Here is a 21,126-nt window from a genome sequence, read left to right as displayed (position 1 = left end):
TTGAGTGCATCCATCTGAATTCCTCTCCTTTCCCCCTCAACAGCGCACACACACCACCCCTTCCTTACCTTGAGTAGCACCAAATTTAAATGCAAATTAGCCTAGGAAAATCGATGCCATCAATTTTATTTCAATTTAAATTTTGCTCTTGTACATTTGCTACATCCAGGTGCAGTAGTTCCAACTTTTTTCCTTAATTTCTTTTGCTTTCTGATCACAACAGTTGAATACCTTTGTCTGAATGAATCCTTTATATTAGTACATGTGTGGTGACTGAATGTTTAGGAGTTATGACCCTCAGAAAGGGGAGGGAGGAGCACTTCAGACGAGAATGCCTATCACCATCACTCACGGTCTTCCTCCTTCACATTAGCCACAGCACGAGGTGCTGCATTCGCATCCTCAACACCATCACTAAGCCGCTCTCTCTCTCTGCATTGCTCTACAATCAATGAAACCATGACAACACAGGCTGTATATCACTCTGCCTTGTCTCACACAAAAGGCCCTCCTCTGGCAGACAAAGCAGGCAGGTTTATTGGGGGGGGGTCTTAAGGAAATAAGGGCCAATAATCTCCCCCTGCCTGCCTGCCCAGTGGCCCTGGCCACTAAGAGAGTGGTTTTTCCCCTCACACGACACACCCACTGATAGAATTCAGAATCTCTTTAGAAGGACTACCCTAAAAAAGGGTTGTAAGAGTTACCCCCCCCCCCCCCCAAACATACATATACCAGCAGTAGTGGTCAGTTCAGATTGAACTCACAGGTATGGCCATTATAAATTGGAAATACTCTGGTTCCCCCTAAAAATGAGTTGTCCCCCGCCCACCATTTTGGAGGTTGAAATGTAAATCAATTTCTTCTGATGTCATAATTTTCATCATTTTCACCACTTGCAGTATATAAATGAGAGAAGTGCTGGTGTCGGTAGTGGGCCAAGCTTGGGATGTACATTGACTGACTGCAGAGTACAGCGTAGTTTGGGTATTTCCACTGTAGCCAGACAAAAGGCAGCCACTGTATGGTATAAGCTACCGTGGGGAGGGCAGATCATAAAGTCAGTCAAAGCTCTTGCTGGGAGCAGTGAGGTAAGAGTTAGCTTCGTCCTCCCCCTCAGCCCACACCAAGCCCTCCCCCTCAGCCCACACCACACACCACACCACATGGGCGTTATGATTCATGGTTACCTTTTTAACAATATGCATATTACAGTTCATCAAGATGTACTTTACTTTATTACACGTGGGGTACCACAGGGATCCATTCTTGGCCCATCAAGTGAGGGCCAGCACCCTAGAATTGTGTTTGTGTGTGATAAGATATTTGAAATGTAGGGTGTATGAATTACTTTTGCCTGTGCTGTGTGTCTGTTATTTCTGGGAGGAACAGACCACACCTTTTGACACTCTACCATGCTGAGATAGAGGCAGGAGCTGAGGTGTCAGCCAGTGGTGGAAATGTACCTAATTGTCATGCTTGAGTAAAATGAAGATACCTTAATAGAAAATGACTCAAATAAAAGTGATAGTTACCCAGTAAAATACTAGTTGAGCTTTAAATGTACTAAATATACTAAGTATCAAAAGTAAATAAAACTGCTAAAATATACTTAATTATCAAAAGAAAAAGTTTAAATAATTTCAAATTCCTTATATTAAGAAAACCAGATGGCACCATTTATTTTTATTTAATTTATTTACAGAAAGCCATGGGCACACTCCAACATAATTTACAAAGGAAGACTGTGTGTTTAGTGAGTCCGCCAGATCAGAGGCAGTAGTGATGACCAGGGATGTTTTCTTGATAATTGTGTGAATTGGACCATTTTCCTGTTCTGCTAAGCATTCAAAATGTAAAGAGTACTTTTGGATGCCAGGGGAAATGTATGCAGTAAAAAGTGATTTGTTTTCTTAAGGAATGTAGTGAAGTAAATGTTGTCAAAAATATAAATAATCAAGTAAAGTACAGATACCCTCCCAAAAATGATTTAAGTAGTACATTAATGTATAGTATTTTTACCTAAGTTATTTACACCACTGGCGTCAGCAATGGCACCCTTCACCTGCTCACTCTATTCTCTCTCTCTTTCTGGTGTGAGGGGAAACAGAAAGCCATGTTGCATTGTCATTGGTAGACCTCTGCATTAATGGAGGGTCCATTAGACATACTGTACGTTTATTTCACTAATTCATGTCCATGGATTCAATGGGTGGACCAGTGTGTTTGTAGGTGCCGTACGTCATGCACAAAATTGGATGGAATAGGGTTGCTTTGTCTGAGTGTGTGTGTGTGTGTGTGTGTGTGTGTGTGTGTGTGTGTGTGTGTGTGTGTGTGTGTGTGTGTGTGTGTGTGTGTGTGTGTGCGTGCGTGCGTGCGTGCGTGCGTGTGTGTGTGTGACACACCATGGCAGGTGGATGTCTATGTCACACTCCTGTTTGTCAGCCGTATGTTGTAGAAACTGCAGTTGGTGTAGAGATGTTGGTGTAGCTGTTCTCTCACCAGAAGTTCAGAATTGAACTGGAACTTTATGAGGCTTACTCCCTAACTCCCCTCACCCTCTAGCTTCAATTAACCCTCTGCCAGCCCCCTCCCTGCCAAACTCCCCCCTGGAAGCTCCAGTGAGAGAGGAGGAGGAGGGTGGTGTTCTTTGAAGTGTGTTTCCATAATGGGAGCACCAGGAGTCCCAGGGTTAAGTTCCAGTAGGCCGAAGCACCACCGGCAGGCAACATGTTATATTTTACAGTGAGGGCTGTAGCAGAAGCTCTTGCGTCGGGAAAGACAGTTGGCTAGTGGCTCCATGGGGAAACTCGTGGAGGCTCTCATATCTATTGGTTCACTTACTGTATGCCCCAAAATACATTTTTCATATAGGCAGATGATTGTTTATAAATTTGTTCTTATATATTTTTAAATGAGCTGCTTTCATTGCCTTAATTTAATAAATAAAATAGGGTTGTGCGAATAACTTGAAAAATGTAATCCATAAGCCTACTAACACATTAAGTAATTAATTAAAACGTGCACATATAAAGAAAAGTTACTTCAACCTTGTAATAATACATTTTCTTTCAATTTGCTCCATAGAAAATAATTATCAATATAATAAAACTGGGTCTATGATATTTTCTTGAATAGGCCTATCATACTGAAACATCATAATTGTTTCAAGTTTCGCAAATAATTGCCATAAAAAAACTAAATCAAGCAGGAACCGGCAAGACAGGCTCCTTCCTCAGCGCCACCATCTTTTCCGTTGGCTTCAGCAGGGGCTGTGCAGATTCATTAATTTTCAGCACAGTTTTTTGGTATTCATTTTCAGCACATCATGATGAATTTTTTAGGCTAGGCAAATAATTACAGATTATGTCTAGTTGAAAGGTAATCGACTAGCTGGGCTGTTCCTCAGACCCTGTATGTAGGGTTCTTGTACAATGCTTCAACAAGGCTATTGAACTTGACATTTGTGTCTGTCTTTATTCTTTTATCCAATATATCATACTGAAACATGGTATCAGGTATCAGTGTCTCAAAAACCATGTTTGTTATTTTTGGTAGCTAAGTACAGTATACATGGGCTTGGAAAAGTATTCACCCCCCTTGGCATTTTTCCTATTTTGTTGCCTTACAACCTGGAATTAAAATTGATTTTTGAGAGGTTTCTACCATTTGATTTACACAACATGCCTACCACTTTGAAGATGCTAAATATTTTGTATTGTGAAACAAAAAAACACAAAACTTGATTGTGCATAACTATTCACCACCCCAAAGTCAATACTTTGCAGAGCCAACTTTTGCAAAAATTACAGCTGCAAGTCTCTTGGGGTATGTCTCTATAAGCTTGGCACATCTAGCCACTGGGATTTTTGCCCATTCTTCAAGGCAAACTGCTGCAGCTGCTTCAAGTTGGATGGGTTCTGCTGGTGTACAGCAGTATTTAAGTCATACCACAGATTCTCAATTGGATTGAGATCTGGGCTTTGACTATGCCATTCCAAGACATTTAAATGTTTCCCCTTAAACTACTCAAGTGTTGTTTTAGCAGTATGCTTAGGGTCATTGTCCTGCTGGAAGGTGAACCTCCATCTCAGTCTTAAATCTTTGGAAGACTGAAACAAGTTTCCCTCAAGAATTGTCCTGTATTTAGTGCCATCCATCATTCCTTCAATTCTGACCAGTTTCCCAGTCCCTGCCGATGAAAAACATCTCCACAGCATGATGCTGCCACCATCATGCTTCACTGTGGGGATGGTGTTCTCGGAGTCATGTGAGGTGTTGGGTTTGCGCCAGACATAGCGTTTTCCTTGATGGCCAAAAAGCTCAATGTTTGTCTCATCTGACCAGAGTACCTTCTTCCCTATATTTGGGGAGTCTCCCACATGCCTTTTGGCGAACACCAAGTGTGTTTGCTTATTTTTTCTTTAAGCAGTGGCTTTTTGTCTGGCCACTCTTCCATAAAGCCCAGCTCTGTGGAGTGTATGGCTTAAAGTGTTCCTATGGACAGATTGTGACAATCGTCGTTGGTGGAATTAGACCAAGTGTAGGTGTAGGTTAATCATATTCTTTAATGATAACCACAAACACAAGAAAGAGAGAAACGTACAGCCTAGTAGGGCTCAACAGCAACAATGCAAGGACAAGATCTCACAACATAGGTGGGAAAAAAGGCTACCTAAGTATGATTCCCAATCAGAGACAATGATAGACAGCTGCCTCTGATTGGGAATCACACTCGGCCAAACACAAAGAAATACAACACATAGAATGCCCACCCAAATCCCACCCTGACCAAACAAATGGAGACATAAAAAGGCTCTCTAAGGTCAGGGCGTGACACAGATACTCCAATCTCCGCTGTGGAGCTTTGCAGCTCCTTCAGGGTTATCTTTGGTTGCCTCTCTGATTAATGGCCTCCTTGCCTGGTCCGTGAGTTTTGGTGGGTGACCCTCTCTTGGCAGGTTTGTTGTGGTGCCATATTCTTTCCATTTTTCCGTGGGATGTTCAAAGTTTCTGATATTTTTTTAGAACCCAACCCTGATCTGTACTTCTCCACAACTTTGTCCCTGACCTGTTTTGGAGAGCTCCTTGCTATTCATATTGTCGCTTGCTTGGTGGTGCCCCTTGCTTAGTGGTGTTGCAGACTCGGGGGCCTTTCAGAACAGGTTTATATATACTGAGATTATGTGACACTTAGATTGCACACAGGTTGACTTTATTTAACTAATTGTGTGACTTCTGAAGGTATTGGTTGCACCATATCTTACTTATTTTTTTCATTTCACTTCACCAATTTGGACTATTTTGTGTATGTCCATGACATGAAATCCAAATAAAAATCTATTTAAATTACAGGCTGTAATGCAACAAAATAGGAAAAACTCCAAGGGGAATGAATCATTTTACAAGGCACAGTAGGTGCAGTTACGTTCCGTATGCGAACAGACGCCATTTCCTACTGCTAACTTTAGTCACACCACTGATCAACTCGTTGTTTGCTGGCTAGCTAGCATCACTACCTACCTCGATGGCTGAAGGCAAAGAGATCTCCTATTCCATCGCTATGGCAGTGAACATTCCACCACCAAATTCCTTGGTTCTCACAGGGGACTGGAATAGTATTTGGGACAACTTCAGGGACTAATTTGAGGACTATGCGCTTGCGACCGGTGTACGTGAGAAACCCAACGAGGTCCACGCGGCAACTCTGAGGAGTTTAATGGGCAGCGAATGCAGGCATATCTAACCGCACAATCTCACCCTCACAGCACGACAACAGAGTGATGCAAAGGCCATACTGGATGCATTGGAGAATGATTTCAAACCTGCCAGGAAAGACATTTACGAGCGGTTCGTTTTTTGGAGGCTGCAAACAGGAAGAGGGGGACTCAGTAAACAACTTTGTAACCCGTTTGAGGGAAAGATCCGCTACTTGTGAATACGGGGGATTGAAATATTAACTGATTTGTGACAAAATAGTACTGGGAATTGCAAATGAGGACACGCGCCGGCGTCTACTAAGAGAGAGAGGCTTAACATTAGTAACTGCCATCGAAATGTGCCGCACTGCCGAAGTCACTGACATGAGAATGAGAGCAATGGAAATCGAAACCCCACGCACTGACACTGATACTATTCATGCTGTTGCCAGGCAGACATTCAGACAAAACCAAACGAGGCAGAATAATTCACCACAAATGGTGAACATAGACAGCCCCATAGCATGCAAATACTGTGGAAATGCATACGCAGAAGGCATAGAGCACTGCCCTGCTTATGGAAAACCATGCAGAGCTTGTGGAACTAATAATCCCTTTGCAAAAGTGTGTCTCAAAGGCAAAAGAAGGGTGAGTGAGGGCAAAATTCACTGTGTTGATGATGTCACCCAGTGTTCAGAACAGTGAAAGTGACATTTCCATGCATGAATCCATTGGTGCTGTACACCCAAGAAGAAGAAATGGTTTGTGACACTATGATTACACAACAAACTGCAACAATGTCAACTGGATTCCGGTGCTATGTGCAACGTAATGAGCTACAAAGACAAAATCAATCTGGCACCTGACACACATCTCTTGCCCAGCGATACTAGCCTAAAGCTGTACTCAGGAGAGCTAATGAGCATCTTTGAGACCGAATGTGTTATTTGGGGACTCAAACACAAGCTGGAGTTTGAGATTGTGAAAACCAGTCAACATCCTCTCCTCTCAGGCTCTACATGCGAATGCCTGGTACTGATGCAATTCACCGTACCAAATGACCTGCACATCGTGGAGCATGTCCAGCATGGACCCCTGATATCAGCAGATATGACGATGTATTCAACATGCCCGTTGAATCAGTACCTGGGAAAGTACACTTTGAATTGGATGAGAGCATCACTCCAGTCCAGTGTGCTCCTCGCAATGTGCAAATTGCAATGAAAGTGGCTGTGAAAGCCCAGCTGAACAAGTATGAGGTCCATGCCCACATGACATCTGTGACTGAACCAACTGACAATATGGTGAAAAAGCCAGAGAAGCTGAGGGTCTGCATCGACCCAAAGCATCTGAACCAAGCACTGAAATACTCCCACAACATCATACCGACACTGGAGGATGTCCTCTACAAGCTTCCCAAGGCCATGATTTTCACCACGAGATGCATTCCTTCAATGCAAGCTGGACGAAGAAAGCAGCTTCATGACTACCGTCTGGACTCCCTGGGGTCGGAATAGCTGGCTCAAGCTCCCGTTTGGTGTCTCAGTGGTGCCTGAGGTATACCAACGCAAGCAGCACGAGTTACTGGCTGGCCTCAAGGGCATTTAAACCATTGCTGATGATGTCCTGATCGTAGGCTGCAGGGCGCAGGTTGCAATGCAAAGCCAGCCTGACAAGGTCATCACGGACAATGGCCCACAATTTAATGCACAGTTCAAGCGTTTTGCCGAAAGAATGGGAGTTTGACCACGTGACCTCCTCTCCAAGACCCAAAGGCAAATGGCAAGGCAGAGTCAGCTGTCAAGACTGCAAAAAACCTGTTACGCAGGGCCTTGTGTGACAGCAATGACCCCTGGAAAGCCATCTTGCAGGGGAGGAACAGCAGCCCAACATGGACAGCAGCCCAGTGCAACGCCTTCTGTCCAGACGTCTGAAGACTACCATCCCCGTAGCTAACAAGCTACTTGAGCTCTGCGTCATGGCCACAGAACTGCGCCACAACAGCACCACAGAAAGCAGCTCGCTAAGTGTTTCTACGACCGAACTTGTCGAGGCCTACCAGTGATGGAGGTGGGTGAAACGATGAGGACGAAGGATGAAACCGCTGCGGGGAGACCACACAGGACTTTGGAGGCTGAGCTCGTGACAACAGAGAGTTGCACCACGTTCTTACCTGGTGGATGTTGGTGGCTCCCTCTATCACCTACAGGAACCCAGCCTAAAACCCCAAACAGCAAGCTATGCAGGTGTAGGAGCACGGTGGCTAGGCAAAACTCCCTAGAAAGGCCAGAACCTAGGAAGAAACCTAGAGAGGAACCAGGCAATGAGGGGTGGCCAGTCCTCTTCTGGCTGTGCTGGGTGGAGATTATAACAGAACATGGCCAAGATGTTCAAATGTTCATAGATGACCAGCAGGAGTAAATGTCAGTTGGCTTTTCATAGCCGATCTTTCAGAGACTCTCTACCGCTCCTGCTGTCTCTAGAGAGTTGAAAACAGCAGGTCTGGGACAGGTAGCACGTCCGGTGAACAGGTCAGGGTTCCATAGTTGCATGCAGAACAATTGAAACTGGAGCAGCAGCACGGCCAGGTTTACTGGGGACAGCAAGGAGTCATCATGCCAGGTAGTCCTGAGGCATGGTCCTAGGGCTCAGGTCCTCCGAGAGAGAGAGAAAGAAAGAGAGAAAGAGAGAGAAAGAGAGAAAGAGAGAGAGAATTAAATTCACACAGGACACCGGATAAGACAGGAGAAATACTCCAGCTGTAACTGACTGACCCTGGCCCCTTCTTACGATACCCCCGGACAGGGCCAAACAGGCAGGAGATAACCCCACCCACTTTGCTAAAGCACAGCCCCCACACCACTAGAGGGATATCTTCAACCACCAACTCACACTCCTGGGCCAGACTACACTCAATCATAGGACCAACTGAAGAGATGAGTCTTCAATAAAGACTTAAAGGTTGAGACCGAGTCTGTGTCTCTCACATGGGTAGGCAGACCATTCCATTGAAATGGAGCTCTATAGGAGAAAGCCCTGCCTCCAGCTGTTTGCTTAGAAATTCTAGGGACAGTAAGGAGGCCTGGGTCTTGTGACAATAGCGTACGTGTAGGTATGTACGGCAGGACCAAATCAGAAAGATAGGTAGGAGCAAGCCCATGTAATGCTTTGTTGGTTAGCAGTAAAACCTTGAAATCAACCCTTGCCTTAACAGGAAGCCAGTGTAGAGAGGCTAGCACTGGAGTAATATGATCAAATTTTTTGGTTCTAGTCAAGATTCTAGCAGCTGTGTTTAGCACTAACTGAAGATGATTTAGTGCTTTATCCGGGTAGCCAGAAAGTAGAGCATTGCAGTAGTCTAACCTAGAAGTGACAAAAGCATAGATTCATTTTTCTGCATCATTTTTCGACAGAAAGTTTCAGATTTTTGCAATGTTACGTAGATGGAAAATAGCTGTCCTTGAAGCAGTCTTGATATGTTCGTCAAAAGAGAGATCAGGGTCCAGAGTAACGCCGAGGTTCTTCACAGTTTTATTTGAGACGACTGTACAACCATCAAGATTAATTGTCAGATTCAACAGAAGATCTCTTTGTTTCTTGGGACCTAGAACAAGCGTCTCTGTTTTGTCCGAGTTGAAAAGTAGAACATTTGCAGCCATCCACTTCCTTATGTCTGCTACACAGGCTTCCAGGGAGGGCAATTTTGGGGCTTCACCATGCTTCATCGAAATGTACAGCTGTGTGTCATCCACATAGCAGTGAAAGTTAACATTATGTTTCCGAATGACATCACCAAGAGGTAAAATATATAGTGAAAACAATAGTGGTCCTAAAACGGAGCCTTGAGGAACACTGGAATTTATAGTTGATTTGTCAGAAGACAAACCATCCACAGAGACAAATTGATATCTTTCCGAGCAGGCCAGGCCAGAACTTGTCCGTGTAGACCAATTTGGGTTTCCAATCTCACCAAAAGAATGTGGTGATCGATGGTATCAAAAGCAGCACTACGGTCTAGGAGCACGAGGACAGATGTAGAGCCTCAGTCTGACCCCATTAAAAGGTAATTTACCACCTTCACAAGTGCAGTCTCAGTGCTATGATGGGGTCTAAAACCAGACTGATGCGTTTCGTATACATTGTTTGTCTTCAGGAAGGCAGTGAGTTTCTGCACAACAGCTTTGAACAATAATTTGATACATTTATTGAAGTCTGGTTGACAGTGCAACTCGGAGCTCATGCTGGCTAGTTTGTTTCTGCTTTTGGTTTTCAGAACGGCCATAGCAGAGATGCCATTTTCACACAGATACGTAATGCTGAATGGTAGCATGATTCATGACAAACGAGAGCAGGATACGCTGCAGCAGATCTGTGTCATTTTCGGGAAGTGCATGCTCAGTCTGCAATCAAATGACAGCTCCACCAGCAGATCCTATTCATTGCTTCTCAACGTGACGCTTCCCATCTCCACTTGAAAGGGGTCCCGTATCCAGTCGTCTTGTCTCCTGTTCTCCTCCGGGAAGTAGTCGCAAAACTTTCCCTGCATCCTCCCTTTAGAAACATGATTTGCCCAAACAGTATGCTTAATCATGAAGGCATCCACTTTGTCACTCTGTTCAAATCGATTGTGCCACCTCTCTTGCATTGACACATTGAGCGAATTCAGATGATCAAAAATATCCACCAGAGAGGCAACTTGTGCGAGCCATTCCTCACAATCGAAATGTTCGGCCAGAGATGACTTGTTTTCCGAAAGAAACTTATCAATCTCCGCTCGAAGCTCATAAAAGCGACCCAACACTTTACCCCTGGAAAGCCAGCGCACCTCTGCACGATAAAGCACCTGCTGGTGCTTGCTCCCCATATCCCTGCAGAAGGCCTGGAAACACCTGCTTTTTGTGGAACTCTTTTTGATATAGTTGACACACTTGATCACATCCTGGAGAGTGGAGAGGAGCTCAGGCACCATGCCCTTCGCTGCCAATGCCTCCCTGTGTAGGAAGCAATGGTTCCACGTCGCACCCGGTGCTCTCTCCAGGATCCGCCTTACTACTCCGGAGTGCTTACCTGTCATGGCAGCTGCCCCATCAGTGGTCACACCAACACACCCATCCCAAGCCAGTCCCACGGAGCCCAGAGACATATCCATTGTGTTTCTGCAGTGGTGGTGGTGGGCAAAGCAGCACTAAAAAGGAACTGCTCCTCGAAGTTATGATCCCAGACGTGTCTGACATAGACCATTAGAATTGCACGGTTAGCCACATCTGTGGATTCGTCAAGCTGCAGTGCTTAATGGCCATTTGCACTGATGCTCTCTGATGTCTGCCTCGTTATGTCCTCAGACATGTCCTGGATTCTCCTCCTCATGGTGTTATTGGATAGGTGTATGGTTTTTTAGTTTGTTGGCGGCTGAAACTCCCAAGATTCCAATGCACATATTAATCGCAGCAGGGAGTATGAGATCCTCTGCGCTGGTGTGGGCTTTTTTGCACTTGCTTTAGGCCACAAGGTATGATGCGCGAAGTGCCTTTTCTTGTATCGTGCATACGTTGTTCAATGAACCTTGTGAGGCCTCCAGATATTGACATTTCCTTTCAAAAAAAGTCGGCTGTCTTTTTTTTGTGGCTTAGATGCTTGGTGCCCAGATTACTTTTCATTTTGGAGGGTTTCATGCTCTCATTAGCTAACGGCTCGTTGCATAGGACACACTGCAGTCTACACTCACCCTGACTGTCTTCTGTATATGTAAAACCATATTTGATGAAGTCAGGGGGGTATTCCCGGGTTGTCTGCCTTGTTGTTGACATTGGAAGCAGCAGTAGATGAAGAACAAATGTGTCCATGGTTTTACTCTGACAGCTAGCCTACATGAGCTAAATGACAGCTAACTATCCTCATGTGCAATGCCTGCAGAACACATCTGCATAGTTAGCTGTCAATCAAGCTAGCTGTCAGAAGAAGATCTGTATTATATGATTGGACATGTCACATTTAAAACAAAACAAAACAAAACAATGTAATCTGTAGTTTCATTGGATCAGTGTGTGTGTGTGTGTGTGGGGCGAGAACTTTATTGTATTGGTCAGTGAGTGAGTCCTGCAACCCCTTAAAATCCTCCCGGGTCACGACCCCCAAGTTGAGAATCACTGGTCTAGAAGATCTAACAGTGATCTTTGGGTTACCCACCAAAACAAAAAAAAAGAAAGTGACATATAATTTGAAAGCTACAGCGCTTGTCTTTTTGAATATTGAACTCAAATCTTACTGCTGGAAATGTCATAACCCATCCCATAAAGGCCATAAATCATGTGCTGTGGTCATATTCATAGAGTATGCAATGTAAGTCATGTCACAAAAAGGGCAAACTTTTTAATATGCACAGAGAGGGTATACCCTGATGGTCATTGAAGCAATGCATGTCCTTCTCCATCCACATGACCTTGTATTCATCCTCCACATGTGCCGTGATCTAGCTCATCTAGATCATTTTTTTTACTTGATAACTTGAACGGCCTGATTCCCAATAGTTATTTTAAGATGTCAGGCTTGAAAATCCGTTCAGCCATTTTGGCACAGTGACTCACTACCTAAACCAGACTCAACTGTTTTCAAGTGGCCAAGAGACCTCATGTTATCTCCAACTGCTCTCTAGTGGACAAACTGGGAATCAGACAGGGGATGTGCCTTCAGAAAGTATTCATACCCCTTGACTCATTCCACATTTTGTTGTGCTACAGCCTGAATTCAAAATGGATTAACTGATTTTTCCCCCACCCATCCACGTACACACATTACCCCATAATGACAAAGTGATAACATGTTTTTATTTAAAATGAAATATCTCATTTACATAAGTATTCACACCCCTGAGTCAATACATGTTAGAATCACCTTTGGCAGCGATTACAGCTGTGAGTCTTTCTGGGTAAGTCTCGAAGGGTTTTCCACACCTGGATTTTACAATATTTGCTAAATTCTTCAAGATCTGTCAAGTTGGTTGTTGATCATTGCTGGACAGCCAATTTCAAGTCTTGATATACATTTTCAAGCCGATTTATGTCAAAACTGTAACTATGCCACTCAGGAACATTCCATTTACTCTTGGTAAGCAACTCCAGTGTGTATTTGACCTTGTGTTTTATGTGAATTCCTCTCCCAGTGTCTGTTGGAAAGCATACTGAATCAGGTTTTCCTCTAGGATTTTGCCTGTGCTTAGCTCTATTCCGTTTATTTTTATCCCCCTAAAAAACTCCCTAGTCCTTGCTGATGACAAGCATACCCATAACATGATGCAGTCACTGCCATGCTTGAAAACATGAAGAGTGGTACTCAGTGACGTGTTGTGTTGGATTTACCTCAAACATAATGCTTTGTCTTCAGGCCACATTATTTGCAGTTTTACTTTAGTGCCTTGTTGCAAACATGATTTTTCTGGGTGGGAGGATTTCCAGGTCTGCTGATTTAGCTGATATTACTTGATGCTACCCGATCAAAGAGGAGAGTTGAGCTGACAAAGATGGGACAGACAGAAATCTTACTGTAAACCTGTAGAAGGAAAGATAAGGCTTTGGAGAAGAGTTGCCCTGGGGACATTTCCGGCAGGTGTTACAGCATTCCCCATTCACTTCCACTTGCCAGGGAGGAGTCGCAAAATGGAGAGATATTTATAAATGTTGGGTTGTGATTCTCTTATAACTATTGAGCCAGACTTAACATACAAGGCTGCGTTTACACAGGCAGACCAATTCTGATCTTTTTTTCATTCATTGGTATTTTGACCAATCAGATAAGCTCTGAATAAGATGTAATGTGAAAAGATCTTATGTGATTGGTCAAAAGACTAATTAGTGAAAAATATATTAGAATTGGGCTGCCAGTATAAACTAGACTAGTTGGGAGGGATGTCATTTTTGGCTTACTAAGCAACAAAATTCCAAAATGGCCCACTAGATAACTGCTAAATGTGGCATTTATTTTCATTATTTCAGAGAGCAATGTGGTTTAAGGCCTGTGATTCATTTTGATTGGGTTTCTCCAAGTGACTCAATAACGAGCAAATTTGTCTGTAACTCTAGTCGTTTCCCTATCACCTCTCCGAGTGGCCTGCCAGATTGGGGCTAAGGAGTCATGGCTGAGGGGGGAGAGAGTGACCATGTTATCAACACTCTGCCTGTGTTTTATGTGTTTTATGAGACACATGTCCACTAGCTCTGAGTGCAATATTACACCAGCCTTGCAACTTATTTTTAAATTAAAGATAAATCTCTCCACTCCCCCACCTCTCTCTCTCTCTCTCTCTCTCTCTCTTACACACTCTCTCTCTCGCTCTCTCTCTCTCTATCAGTTAGAGGAGTATCCGACTAAGCAGTCACTGTGGATTGTGGGAAGTGGAGGCGGAGTGCGACATGCAGAATGAGGCCCCGGGCCCGGCAGCCGCCAGTGCCAGCAGCATCAGTACGACTCCCAGTGTCACCACTAGCCTGGTCACTACTAGCAGCACTGGGAGGCCAACCCTGCCCCACATCTCTGTCTACGCTGGGATCCCAGGTAGACAGACTGCTCAGGTACAGTAGTAGCAATGTTTGTATACAGTATCTCAGAAGTGTGTCCAGTGTGGTGGCATGGAGTTAGTTGAACCCTTGGGTTGTTGCTGTTGCTATTGATGTTGGTGTTGCTAATGCTGTTGTTTTCACCATTGCAACATAATCCACTTATGAATTTGGATGTTTTGTTGCATCACAACAACAACAATATAGTGCAATAAAGTGACTTTTCACACATGTAAAGCAGCATATGTCTTCAGAAAGCAATACTGTTGTAATAGGAGTTGGAGTTTGTGAGGTGTTATGAAATGGATTTGAAATGGATTTGATCTCCAACCCTGCTCAGTAGTGCAGAACAAGCAGCATTTGCCAGGTCTTTACCGCCATCTAGTGGCCAGTTTAAGACTAAAGCTATCGGTTGTGAGTCCAGGATGAGTGTTCAGAGATCGTCTCACTGATGATAATTACATAGAATTATTTTCACACCAGGATATGGTATGTGTTTTTCCTCCAGAAACAGATACTTGTCACTGCTCATCGGACACGTCAATGCAAGTGGTGATGTACCGGCATTCAAAGTATATATAATATGTGTATGTGACCGATTACATTTGATTTGATTTGAAAGTGAATAAAGGTATCAGATTAATGATGCTTCAAATACCACCCACAGCAGTCCCACCAGTTAGAGACAAAAGGGTCTACCTGAATGAAGACTCTGTGATCCTGACTATCATATTGAGCACTGAAAATCTAGGTCACAGGTCATTGGTCAACCCCCCCCCCTCCTCCTCCCCCCTTCTCTCTCTCTCTGTCTCTGTCTCTCTCTCTCTCTCTCTCTCTCTCCCATTTGCCATGCGACTCCACATAGACTCTCAGTCAACCTGAGATGCACTGATGTCACTGGTTAATGAGGGCTCCCCATGATATGTGGGAGGGGCCAGTTAGGCTAAGGGAGAGCAGCTATTGGCTCCCAAAGGCAGAATTTCTCCCTTGTGTGGCTGGCCGGGTGCTTGGCTGGTGATTTCAGGTTGGGGAGGATTCAGGTTGGGGAGGATTCAGCCCGATAGGTGGAACTTCTATTGCAAGTGATGCCAAGTCGGTTCTAAAGAAAAAGAGAGGGTCTCATCTTATTTAATTCTATGAAGAGAAAGGGGCAATCCCCTGCTATTTGATCAAGGTTTGTTTCAGAGTTCACTGAAGTGTTATTTTTTTTAAGATCTCCAAAGTGTGGTACGTAATGAGTTTCATCTGATTACAGAGTATCTCATTGATGCTTGTTTTTATTAATCATAAAGAAACAAGTAATTGATAGTTCATGACAATGTAATTACCATTCTACTGTGTACAATCTTAGTAAATGCCTAGTCTGTATCGTAGTATAAAGTGCTACCATGAAGGTGGCAAGTTTGCATGTTTTTTCAGTTGCATGGTCTTGGTCTGGTGTGAACAGGGGCCCGGTCAGTGAGGAGTGTGGAGGCAGGCAGGCAGTGATGGAGTAGGGCTGGTCCTCTGGAGGTCAGGGGGGCCTAGGAGGGGGTCTGCTGGGGAATGTGGCTTGGCTGTCAGGCCTCTCTGACAGATGAGGTCTGGGTGACGGGGGAGGGGGGGGGCACTGAGCACTGCTGTCAGACACTGGCCCTCTGTCCTCCAGACTTTCTGGGGCCACCATGGAACCACAGAAATGGATGGGTGTCTTTAGGGGGGGAATTTGGGCAATATGCTTTCTGAGATGTATATATATCCCTCTCTCTCTCCTCTCCATCTTTCATCTCTCCCTTTCTCTGTGCAGGTGATCCAACAGGTGCTGGTGATCCCTTATCTCTAATATCTATCTGTGTGTGTGTGTCTCTCTCTCTTACACACATATCTATCTATCTATCTATCTATCTATCTATCTATCTATCTATCTATCTATCTATCTATCTATCTATCTATCTATCTATCTATCTATCTATCTATCTCTCACTCGCTCACTCTCTCACCTTTGCATCTCTCTCGCCCTCTCTCTGTGAAGGTGATCCAACAAGCGCTCCACAGACAACCCAGCACGGCAGCCCAGTACCTGCAGCAGATGTATGCAGCCCAGCAGCAGCACCTCATGCTTCAGACAGCAGCCCTCCAACAGCAGCAGCAACTGAGCAACACTCAGCTCCAGAGGCTTGCCGGTGTGCAACAGGTCCATGTGAGTGATGTGTTTGTGTGTATATTGGAGCATTGATTGTTTGTGGCCACAGGGGACAAGGAAATTCCAGATTGCACTTTTTTATAGACACCAATACATTTGTTCCATGCAGCAATAAAAGCCTAAACTCTGATGTTGCAAACAGCATCGTAACTGAGCCATATCAACCATATGATGAAGAAGACAATTCAAAAGTGTTACTGATATCCTGGATAAATTAAATGAAATACAGAATATTGACTGATATATTGTGCAACTGAGATGTGGTCAATCTCACCGAAGCAGATGTTGACCGTCTCGACCCAGCTTTCTGCTAAGGTTGGCCTTGTAATACACACTGCTGTCTTGGTGCCCAAGGACTGCCTCTGTATCACAGACATACATTAACCATGTCTCCAAAGTCATGCACACGGGTGATTTCTCTTCTATAGGATGCTGTGTGTGTCAGTGTGTTCTTCGACCTTTGACCTGGACCAGGGGTTCACAACCTAGGGGGGGACCTTCCTTGATTTGAGTGGTGAAAGAAACTGTTTCTTCATTTTTACAATTTGCGATTCTTTATACCGATCTAAACAAAACATAAATGTGTGCTTTAGGCTGTAAAATGTCAGAGGAAGAACCGACTCTGATGCACATGGGAATATATTTGGTTTGTCTCTATGACATTCAGATGCTGAGGTACGACCTTCTAAAGTAGAGGAGTCAAATAATTTGGACTTTGCTTGGGAAGTAATCTTATACAATGTGTGACTCTTTCGCTAACAATTGATTGAATCACGTTCGGTAAAAGAGAATATGTATAGTTCAATTGAGGGTTCATATAAATTAGCATAATAAAACATATTTGGTAACAGAATAACATTTGGGGAAATCGGGTCTAGACTGTTTTCCTTATCCATTATTACTATTATCATTTAAATAGCCTACCTAAAATATGTCATGCATCTTGTTAAACTATGTAGAAGTGCAGGAAATGAACTTCAACAAAAAAAATCATAGGTTCCTCAAACTAAACAAACTCAAGCTGGTGTTGTATTTAATGTAGGCTATCTCAATAAACAATAATAATTTTTTTTTGACATTTTTCAAATGTGAAAAAAAGGTTGGGAACCTCGGACCTGGACCATATGATCCCTGGACACACAGGACACAGGTCGATAAGTATTGATCTCAACTCAACTGGTTTCTTTGTGTCCATCTTTCAAATCCTCCGAGACAGCCATGGATTACACATTCCTAATCTGATTTGCTCTCTTTAGTAGTAAAAGTGATGATTCTTGCGTGGGCCACACATTCTGGATGGATGTGTTCACTGCGAGTTGGTTCAAAAGCAACAGTATTATTAAAAATGCATATAAATGACCTTAACAATAGGCCATTGAACCAAACAAACCCATTCAAAAACAAATAGTGGTACAGTTACATGTCACTTTTGTTTTAGCATTTATTGTTTTAATCAACATTTCAAAACAAGGCATGGGTTCTATTGACTAGCTAGCTGATAGACTGCCGGAAAGACTTCCACACTCTGCCTTCCTTCCCTCCATGTTTACCTGCGATGGGAGCTGCTTCCTGTGGGCTGATGTGTGGATTGATGGAGAGCCCTCTGTGCCTGTCTCTCTCTCTCTCTCTCTCTGATAATGCCCCCAGGCTTCCTGTGCTCTGACAGTGATTAATGTCTTTGTACCCGGGAGACTGCAAGGCAAATACCAGTGCCAAGGGAACCACAGCACATGACATACCTCGTATACAGTGAGGTCCAAAAGTATTTGGACAGTGACATTTTGTGTTGTTGTTTTGGCTCTGTGCTCCAGCACTTTGGATTTGAAACGAGACAATGACTATGAGGTTAAACTGCAGACTATCATATATTCGTACATATTCATCCATTTTGGGTGAATCGTTTTGAAATTGCAGTGGTTACATCAAGCTTGTGTCTACAAACTTGTTGGATGCATTTGCAGTTTGTTTTGGTTGTTTTAGATGATTGTAAATAAGAATATATGTTTCGAAACACTTCTACATTAATGTGGATGCTACCATGATTACGGGTGAATGGAATCCATGTCCTGACTTCTCAGTCTCTCTATCCTGGGGTTCAGGGTAATCACTTTTGTTTAGATGTCTGTGAGAAGTTACAGTGCCATAGACATGGACCTCAATGTTGAATTGAGTGTGTATCTCAGTAGGAAGGGTTTATAGTTAAAGGTCAATGTAAAAAAACATAATCAAATCATTTCTGGTTAACAATGTACCTTACTGTGATTATTTTGTATTATTATTTTCAATTTTCAACTGAACACTATCTTTCTTATTGGTCTGTTAACTATGTCACCAGGCAGGCTAAAACTCCATCCCACCAAAACTATTCAAACAGCTCTTCCACTAAAAGGGCATTATCCTAATTTTCACAATTTTACGTTATTATTTCAACCTCATAGTGTGGAAATATATACTACCGGTCAAAAGTTTTAGAACACCTACACATTTAAGGATTTTTTTTTATTTTTACTATTTTATACATTGTAGAATAATAATGAAGACATCAAAACTATGAAATAACATACATGGAATCATGTAACCAAAAAAGTGTTCAACAAATTTGAGATTCTTCAAACAGCCACCCTGCTATTCCAACAGTCTTGAAGGAGTTCCCACATATGCTGAGCACTTGTTGGTTGCTTTTCCTTCTCTCTGCGGTCTGACTCATCCCAAAACATCTCAATTTGGTTGAGGTCAGGGATTGTGGAGGCCAGGTCATCTGATGCAGCACTCCATCACTCTCCTTCTTGGTAAAATAGCCATTACACAGCCTGGAGGTGTGTTTTGGGTCATTTTCCTGTTGAAAAAGAAATGATAGTCCCACTAAGCCCAAACCAGATGGAATGGCGTATCTCTGCAGAATGCTGTGGTAGCCATGCTGGTTAAGTGTGCCTTGAATTCTAATTAAATCCCTGACAGTGTCACCAGCAAAGCACCCTCACACTATAACACCTCCTCCTCCATGCTTTACGGTGGGAAATACACATCCGGAGATCATCCGTTCACCCACACCACGCAAAGACACAGAGGTTGGAACAAAACATTTCCAATTTGGATTCCAGACCAAAGGACAAATTTCCACCGGTCTAATGTCCATTGCTCGTGTTTCTTGGCCCAAGCAAGTCTCTTCTTATTATTGGTGTCGTTTAGTAGTGATTTCTTTGCAGCAATTCAACCATGAAGGCCTAATTCACACAGCCTCCTCTGAACAGTTGATGTTGAGATGTGTCTTTACTAAGCCTTTATTTGGGCTGCAATCTGATGCTGGTAACTCTATGAACTTATCCTTTGCAGCAGAGTTAACTCTGGGTCTTCCATTCCTGTGGCGGTCCTCATGAGAGACAGTTTCATCATAGCACTTGATGGTTTTTGCGACTGCACTTGAAATGTTCCGTATTGACTGACCTTCGTGTCTTAAGGTAATGATGGACTGTCATTTCCGTTTGCTTATTTGAGCTATTCTTGCCATAATATGGACTTGGTATTTTACCAAATAGGGCTATCTTCTGTATACCCCCCTAACTTGTCGCAACACAACTGATTGGCTCAAATGCATTAAGGAAAGAAATTCCACGAATTAACTTTTAAGAAGGCACACCTGTTAAAAACATCTCTAGGGTAGGGGGCCGCTTTTGGAATTTTGGATGAAAAGCATGCCCAAATTAAACGGCCTGCTACTCGGGCCTAGATGATATGATATGCATATGACTGGTAGATTTGGATAGAAAACAATTTAAAGTTTCCAAAACTGTTAAAATAGTGTCTGTGAGTATAACAAAACTGATTTGGTAGGCGAAAACCTGAGAAAAATCCATTCAGGAAGTAGTTTTTTTTTTTGGTTTTGTAGTTTTCTATTCAATGCCATTACAGTATCCATTGACTTAGGACTCAAATTGCAGTTCCTATGCATTCCACTAGATGTCACCAGTCTTTAGAAATTGTTTTTGTATTTGAAGAATCTCAAATATAAAATCTATTTTGATTTGTTTAACACTTTTTTGGTTACTACATGATTCCATATGTGTTATTTCATGGTTTTGATGTCTTCACTATTATTCTACAATGTATAAAATAGCAAAAATAAACGAAAATCCTTGAATGGTGTTCTAAAACTTTTGACCGGTAGTGTTTATAAAATACAGGTAAATCATGTTTTTGACTGCACTGAGCCTTTAACCTCTATGGTCAGTGGTCAATGAATCCGTATCTCTCCTCCTGACAACATTGACCAAAACAATGAACAGCACAACTTGACAGAGGTCATTACAGCAGTAACACTTTAAAGCCTGTATATATGAGCCCCATTACACACGCACTAGCACACGCACTCTACACACACTTACATTGTAATATTGTTGTATGGTGGTATTATACATTTTGTATTGTAGATATGTAGTGGTGTAATAATGTTATATGATGTACTGATTTATCTTTTGTTGTATATGTAATCTAAGTGTCTTTAATGTGTTTGGACCCTAGGAAGAGTAGCTGCTGCCTTGGCAACAGCTAATGGGGACCCCTAATAAATATAAATACAAATTACAGCTATTGTCACATCCTGACCTTAGTTCCTTTTTCATGTCTCTGTTTTAGTTTGCTCAGGGCGTGAGTTGGGGTGGGCATTCTATGTTTTTGTTCTAGGTTTTGTATTTCTGTGTTT

General features: G+C 43.0%; 1 protein-coding gene across 6 annotated transcripts in view; it reads left to right on the top strand.

Annotated features, from left to right (window-relative positions):
• Positions 1-21,126, top strand: part of LOC110532130 (polyhomeotic-like protein 2) — a 48,051-nt gene that overhangs the window by 7,891 nt on the left and 19,034 nt on the right. For 4 of the 6 annotated variants that reach the window (XM_036988044.1, XM_021615755.2, XM_021615753.2 and 1 more), the window contains exons 2-3: positions 14,041-14,260; positions 16,257-16,424. In XM_036988044.1, the coding sequence (XP_036843939.1) occupies positions 14,102-14,260; positions 16,257-16,424 (327 nt within the window). In that variant the 5' untranslated portion in view covers positions 14,041-14,101. Of the gene's footprint in view, positions 1-14,040; positions 14,261-15,265; positions 15,473-16,256; positions 16,425-21,126 lie in introns of those variants that run through there. The other 2 variants (XM_036988047.1, XM_036988048.1) reach the window with 2 other exon arrangements.

This window comes from Oncorhynchus mykiss, chromosome 9, assembly GCF_013265735.2.
Source record: "Oncorhynchus mykiss isolate Arlee chromosome 9, USDA_OmykA_1.1, whole genome shotgun sequence".
In the NCBI taxonomy this organism is placed as follows: Eukaryota; Metazoa; Chordata; class Actinopteri; order Salmoniformes; family Salmonidae; genus Oncorhynchus; species Oncorhynchus mykiss.
Note: the sequence above shows the minus strand (reverse complement) of the source record. Positions and strands in the feature narration are given on the sequence as shown.